At 39.8% G+C, this 8192-nt stretch overlaps 1 protein-coding gene across 1 annotated transcript; it reads left to right on the plus strand.

Annotated features, from left to right (window-relative positions):
- Window positions 1-7094: 7094 nt before the first annotated feature.
- LOC118479597 (leucine-rich repeat extensin-like protein 1) lies at window positions 7095-7370 on the plus strand. Its single transcript, XM_035974206.1, has one exon. The coding sequence runs from the start codon at window positions 7095-7097 to the stop codon at window positions 7368-7370; it is 276 nt and encodes a 91-aa protein (XP_035830099.1).
- Window positions 7371-8192: the final 822 nt, after the last annotated feature.

The following is an 8192-nucleotide window of genomic DNA, read 5'->3' on the forward strand; positions in this document are numbered from 1 at the left end:
GCACTGAAGCCCGAAAACGTCAAGGCTGAAGCCTTACGCGGCTCACGACAGCAAATGGAACAGAAGGCAGACGGCGCCCACTATGTAACGGGGCATATTTGGGTCCCACTCTATGGCGGTCTACGCGAACTTGTAATGGATGAAGCTCACAAGTCTCGCTACTCGGTATATCCAGGGTCGGATAAAATGTACCACGATATCAGCACTACTTATTGGTGGCCTGGCATGAAGGCCCACATTGCTACGTACGTTGGGAAGTGCTTGACTTGTGCGAGAGTCAAGGTTGAATATCAGAAACCAGCTGGCCTACTTCAGCAGCCTAAGATACCTCAATGGAAATGGGAAGAAATTTCCATGGATTTTGTTACGGGTTTACCTAGATCCCAGCGTGGGAATGATACCATATGGGTGATCGTGGATCGACTCACCAAGTCTGCACACTTCCTACCTATAAAGGAAACGGACAAGTTCTCCACTCTCGCAGACGTCTATCTTAAAGAAGTTGTTTCGAGGCACGGGGTGCCCACATCTATCATTTCGGATCGTGATGCACGATTCACGTCAGAACTTTGGCAAGCGATGCATAAATCTTTCGGCTCACGGTTAGACATGAGCACAGCATATCATCCTCAGACGGATGGGCAGTCTGAGAGAACGATTCAAACACTTGAAGACATGCTTAGGGCATGCGTTATCGACTTCGGCAACGGCTGGGAAAAGCATCTCCCTTTGGTGGAGTTCTCGTATAATAATAGTTATCACACCAGCATCCAAGCCGCTCCATTCGAGGCACTGTACGGGCGTAAATGCCGGTCACCTCTCTGTTGGGCAGAGGTGGGGGATAGTCAGATTACGGGTCCAGAGATTGTAGTGGACGCCACAGAAAAGATAGCACAGATACGACAACGCATGGCGGCAGCACGCGACCGTCAGAAAGCCTACGCGGACAAGCGTAGAAAGCCATTGGAGTTTCAGGTCGGGGACCGGGTTTTATTGAAAGTCTCACCCTGGAAGGGTGTGGTTCGTTTTGGCAAACGGGGCAAACTGAATCCGCGATACGTCGGACCATTCGAGATCATAGAAAAGATTGGCAAAGTAGCATACAAGTTGAAACTACCAGCTGAACTCGGGGCAGTTCACAATGTTTTTCATGTATCGAACTTAAAGAAGTGCCTATCAGATGAAAACCTCATCATTCCTTTTAAAGAACTCACTATCGACGAGCGGTTGCAGTTCGTCGAGGAACCAGTAGAAATCACGGACCGGGATGTGAAGGTCCTCAAACACAAGAGAATCCCTCTTGTCCGAGTTCGTTGGAACTCCACACGTGGCCCAGAGTACACCTGGGAACGCGAAGACAGGATGACAGAAAAGTACCCCCAGTTATTCGAAACTAATGCTACCACTACTGAGGCTGAAGCTACTACTTCGGAATTTCGGGACGAAATTCCAGATCAACGGGGGGAGGATGTGACACCCCAGGAAAATCAGTGAACAATACAGTTTACCTAGCTTCCTCAGTGAGTGCATACCAAATTTCGGGACGAAATTTCCAATTAGTTGGGGATAATGTGACAACTCGTACTTCGAACCTGTATTTGTATTGTGTATAACGTATGTGAACGTGCTTTGATTTTATGTGTTCGGAGTTATTAAATACTATTATGTGCAATGTGTTCTACAAGTATGTTTAATGGCCCAATCGCACAATGGTTAGACATTGTTAAATCGAACCGCACAAGCCATTGGGCTTCACACTTGCACGCGGACCTTAGGGCAGCCCATGTAAGGGCCGGCCCACCCCCTTATACCGTGTAAACACTTAGGGACTTGATCCTTTTCTCATTTGTTACACAACACAAGAAAACACACACAACCCTACCTCTCATTCTCTCTCTCTCGTCTCCTCTTAGAACCGGCCGAGACTTTCTTTGTTCATCCTACAATTCGGATCCTACAATTCGGTAAGTGTCTCATTAATGGCTAGTACTATATGTGATGTTGTTAATTGTCGGATTTACATGATCGGTTAGGGTTTTGATAGTGATTCGGTTGATATGTTGTATGATATTTGTGTACATGATAAACGGATTGAAGTCGCCATCCTTGTTATTGACCTTGTTGTAAATCAGATTGGATGATTTGAACCGAATAAGATACAAATCGGCTGTTATGTATTGTTTGATCGGATATGTTTATGTATTGTTTTGGACAAGTGTTCTTGATTATGTTTGGTATTAGGGTTCATAAGAATTGATGTTGATTTTCCCTGATTGATCGATAATTGCCATATTATGAAACTGATAAAGGTTGGTAATTGATGATAATAATCATTGTTTGATCTGATTTCCGAAACTGCCTAAGTTGTTTGCTAGAATCACGGAATGATTGTTACAGGAATTATGGAAACCAGTTACACACACGGTTGCGACTCAGATTGCGAGTCGAAACCTCACAGTCTCGACTCGAGACAACAGACAGCACAAGCCGAGACCATGGTTGCGAGTCCCGTTGCGACTCGTAACCAGACCATGATGAGCCGAGACCACCTGTTGCGACTCGTAACCAGCAGTTGCGACTCGCAATCTCCTGTTGCGACTCGAGATCGCCGGTTGCGACTCGAGACCACCTTTGCACGTACATATGTTTGGGCCTACACTGTCACGGGCCCAACCGTTTGGGCCAAATGATTGAATTTGTGAACTGTTTGTTGTTGGACTAGTATGTGTTCACTATTTGGGCCGAGTTATGTTGGGCCAGGGTTAGAACGCACAAGTATGCTCTTGACTGCTAAGTGTTATCATGTTCTATGCGTGCTCGATACATGTTATCTTGTATGTTCTATACGCGTATTACCTTAGTCAAAACCTGACTTGCATAATAACCATGATAGGACGTGGTTGACCATTTACTTGCTACCTGTACTCTTTGTGTATCTGCCGAGCAAACCAAGGTGAGTTCACACAGCCAAGGCATGGGATTCCCGGGTTGGGAATTGGGTTGGATATGTTGAATATGGAATGATTACTCGTACTTACGCATTCTCTAGACTATAGACCATCGTCCTCAGGTTAGTCAGGACACGTTACGTAAAGCCTACGTAACCCAGTTTATTTGCCATTTGTCTCCCGGGTCGGGAGGACACGTTACGTAAAGCCTACGTAACCCAATACCATCTACTGGCTTCCAGGTCGGAAGGCCACGCTGCGTAAAGCCTACGTAGCCCCCACGCGTACCAATGTCCTCGGGGAAGGGCACGTCACGTAAAGCCTACGTGACCCTGTACGTTTTCCTGTTCTCGGTAAAGAAGAACACATGGTCGGAAGTTAGTCTAGTAAATACTGTTAATGAGAAGCCCTCATTAGCCAGGATAAACATGGGAAGCCCCCACCAGTAATATGAACGCAAGGTTTGGGAAGCCCCCACCTTTAGTACACACTAGTATGGGAAGCCCCCACTAGCTATACTTATGCACTATGTTATGAACTTACTTTCTGTGAACTCGCTCAACTAGTTTGTTGATTATTTGCTGCATGCCTTGCAGGACCTTAGGTACATTATGGAGCTTGCACAGGGAGGAGCAGGGCGTTGTGGGATACGGATCATGAACTTTATCTGAACTTATAACTATTTTGAGATTACATACTATGCTTCCGCTATTTAAACGATGTTTGGTTTTGAAACATCAATCATGTCATGATGATTTACATTGATTACTTTTATTATTAAATGCTATGTTTGATATGATTGATGGCTTGATCCTGGTCAGTCACGCTCCCAAGCGGTGGTACTCCGCGGGTGGATTTTGGGGGTGTGACAGAGATACTAGGTTTTGTTGATGCATGATTCATGACTTGTAAGTTATAAGAAATATTTAGCAAAAAGTAGTCACGAACCTTACAAAAATGTTTTCTTTTATAAATCATACGAAAATCGATAAGAAAATCAGATGATATAAAAGATAGTTGTATGGTTAAGTGAATAACCAAGTAAAAATGGATTTGTATAAATATGTCTTTTGTAAAACAATGTCTTGTAAAATGTGTCATTTGTATAAAATGTATTATATATTTGTTCATGTCGATGTGGTTTAAATAACGCTACAATATGTACTATCATAAAGGCACTTATATATAGGAAGTACCAACGGCATATCCACCATGCTTTTATGATATTACACACGCCTCGTTATTTAAAGCACATACCAAATAACCACCAATGTGTCTTGTTTAAACAAATGTCAAATGTTCATGTATAACAATGTTTAATGTCTCAATGTCATGTGTAAATCATGTCTTATACAGCAAATATTAAGTAACAACAATGTCTTGTATGGTGAATAAAAATATTTACTCAAACCACATGTATATGTCAATGTATAATCAAATGTCATGTAAAACCGAATGTCATGTACAAAACGATGTTTTTGAATAAACCATAGTTTAGATCAAAAGTTATGTTTTGCAAAATCAATGCTTTATTGTTACGAACATCTATGCAGTAATGTTTATCGCATACATTCAAGCCTTGCGACTGTCGGACAAACCCTTAAAAAGTTAAAGGTTTATCAATTATGTATATCGGATTCTGTCATTCCTTACTTCCAAATAAACCTAGGAAGCCAGGAATGGGAGTTGTCAATTCCTATGGTACCACTACATACTACCGAGCGGCGTGATCAATGTTAATGAACGTATTTTAGTCCCTTTAAACATACCAAATGTCATACCAAATGTAAGCATGTTATGTAAAAACAATGTACTAAGTATGCTAAGTAAACATATGAAGCAAAAATGTCATGTAAATCAATGTGCCCATATGCTGAGTAAACATATGAAGCAAAAGTGTTTATGAAATCAACGTGCTAGCATGCTCAGTCAACATACATAGCAAAGCATAACGGAAATCATGTACTATATGTGTACTAGATGAACATAGCAAGTATATGTCAAGAAAAACACAAAAGTAACAAGTAGGCACATGTGTATCACCCCAAAATATTTGAAAGCGGTAAAAGAGGGGACTATGTACTCACTAGATATTGCTTAATAGTCTTGGAATAACAACCAAGTAACGCTCGAAGGATCACGGGATAAAACAGTACCTAATATAGGTAACTACGTTAAAAAACCGGATCTAAATCAGAAGATCGGATAAAATGAGGTCTCGTAAACCAAATGAGTATTGAAACTCATATGATATTGTTTAACAAGGCCTATATACTAAGTCGGAACCTATGCTAAGTGCTTATGACCCGTTACGACTCGTTAAGGTAGTTTATGCTACTTTAACGTGTCGTTCGCGCAAAAGCGCGTTCGGACCGCATAACTAGTCCTATGACAAGTATTATATGCCTTAACATGTCTAATAATATTGCACAATCAGTTTAGATGTCAAAATTTAGGTTACATATGCTTAAAATGAAATAAAGCGTAAAAAGGGCATTTTGGTCATTTTCCTAAGGCATATAAACCACCTATCATACAACTAACTAAACGAAGTGACTATAAGGTATAACCTCAGAAGGTTATTCCCTATAAAACTATGGTCACAAAATATGTTTGGTCGGATCCTAATGATCGACCAAACGGGTCGGGTTTGAAAGTCTAAGCGGTTGTTTAGACCGCTTAACTTACGACCATATATAAGCACTAGACTAAAAGTGACGAGTTAAACATGTTAAAACATGTTTAACTAAGTTAGAAAACAGGTTTGATATCAAAACAAAGTGTTTTGATACCCGAAAATAGCTTGATCGCAAAATACACAAAAAATACGCATTTTGATTGAAACTTTGACTCGTCACTACGCCTAATCAACGTGGTAATCAGTAGGTATGGTCACAAGGGACTATAACCATCGTGATTACGCTCACGTTGCAAAGTTCAAACGAACTTTGTGTTGACCAATCATGGTCAAAGCAGAAAGTCAAACACTGTTTGACTTTCATGCTTGAAAAGCACAACCAAGCATGAAAGAAAGAGTAAATTGCCATTTTAGTCTCTAAGTTTTGTCCCAAATTGCCATTTTAGTCCAAATAGTTTTTTTTTCTCCTCTAGGTCCCTGAGTTATCTATTTTTTTTTTGCCATTTTGATCACATAGCCTAACTCTGTTTAAAAACTCAGTTTTAACCAGGGGTATTTTTGGCATTTCCGTTATAAACTTTCAACTTGCCATTTTAGTCCGAAACTTGTTTTACATTAAAAAAAATTAAAAGAAAAAAATTAATGTTAATTCTTTTTTGAGTAAACTGCCATTTTGGTCCCTGTGGTTTGGTCACTTTTGCCACTTTAGTCTAAAACTCAAACTTTTTGCATCTGGGTCCCTGTGGTTTCAGTTTTATTGCCATTTTGGTCCAAAAATGAAATCATGTCATATTTGTCTTATAAAATCCTGTTATTTTGTCATTTTTCGCAGGGGCAAAATGATCATTTCTTTTTTATAAATAAATTACTTATTTTATAAGACAAATATGACCTGATTTGCCCATGAGGAAAATGACAAAATTGCAGGATTTTATAAGACAAATATGACCTGATTTCATTTTTGGACCAAAATGGCAATAAAACTGAAACCACAGGGACCCAGATGCAAAAAGTTTGAGTTTTGGACTAAAGTGGCAAAAGTGACCAAACCTCAGGGACTAAAATGGCAGTTTACTCATTTTTTTTATTAAACCTATAGAATTCTTTTCTTTTTGAGTAAACTGCCATTTTGGTCCCTGTGTTTTGGGCACTTTTGCCATTTTAGTCCAAATCTCAAACTTTTTACATCTGGGTCCCTGTGGTTTGAATTTTGTTGCCATTTCAGTCCAAAACTCAAAATCCCTGATTTTTTACTGTTGAAAACTGATTATTTTGTCCTTTAGCGCAGGGACATTTTGGTCATTTTTAAATATAATTTCATTTGTGCAACCAGTAGATCAAATAAATCATCATCATCCCCAACATAATCACATCTCTCTCTCTCTCTTCTCTCTCTCTCTATAGCACCACCACCACCACCGTCGTCCCATCCAACAGTCACACCCACACCTCCTTCCTCGTTTTCTGGTGACAGCGGCTCCGCAAATAAAACCCTGAAGTTGTCGATGATGAAGATGAACACCAGCAGCAGCAAACACCAGCCACCACCGCCCCCATCTGCCACCACCGCCCCCATGTCTCTACACCACCTCTCAATCCCGCCACCTGCCATCACCCACTCCCACCCCCCACAACCACCGTCACCACCACCCACCTGCAACCACCAACACCACCATCCACTTGCCACCACAACCATCGTGAAAACCCCTCAAATCCAAAAACCTACCATGAAAAACCCTCAAATCCACCACGGTAACCACCCAAAATCCCCAAATATTCACTAGAAACAAAAACTCAAAATCCCCAAATATTCACTAGAAAGTTCATAAAACACCCAAAATCCCCAAAATACTCACATTATCACTTACCAGACGACGTGTTGTTTTAGTGAGAGAGAGAGAGAGATCGAGGGTTATATATATATATATATATATATATATATATATATATATATATATATATATATATATATATATATATATATTAATCTTGTTTTAATTTATTAGAAGAGTAAAATCAGAATGACCAAAATACCCCTGCACTAAAGGACAAAATAATCAGGTTTCAACAGTCGAAATATAGGGTTTTTGGATTTTGGACTAAAATGGCAACAAAATGCAAACCACAGAGACCCAGATGTAAAATATTTGAGATTTGGACTAAAATGGCAAAAGTGCCCAAACCACAGGGACCAAAATGGCAGTTTACTCTTTCTTTTTTATATAAAAGCTATACTTAATTACTTGTTTATTTTTATTTGTTTATATATTTTCACTTTATTTTTAAATATCCTCTCTCTTTCTTCCACACTCTCTCTCTCTCTCTCTCGTTTCTTTTTCTGTGTTTTTGTTTCATTTTGTCCCAACCCCAACGAAGATTCCCAATCCCCAAATCCACATCAAAAATTCAAAACCATATACAATCAAAATCTCAAATAAATACATACTTCAATCTGAGCTCTAATGGATGGTATTGTTTCCAAATAATTATAATTTCTTTTGTAAATTTCTATATATACAAATTTGATAATATCACTTGCAAACCAGAGTTTCTTTCGTTCTAAACCAGAGAAATGTTTTGACACAACTGTTTGCCTACCTCCGGCG

The sequence above is a fragment of the Helianthus annuus genome, chromosome 6 (genome assembly GCF_002127325.2).
Source record: "Helianthus annuus cultivar XRQ/B chromosome 6, HanXRQr2.0-SUNRISE, whole genome shotgun sequence".
Classification (NCBI taxonomy): Eukaryota; Viridiplantae; Streptophyta; class Magnoliopsida; order Asterales; family Asteraceae; genus Helianthus; species Helianthus annuus.

Coding starts and splice junctions, on each gene's coding strand:
- LOC118479597 (XM_035974206.1), top strand. CDS start 7,095: ATGAAGATGAACACCAGCAGCAGCAAACACCAGCCACCACCGCCCCCA.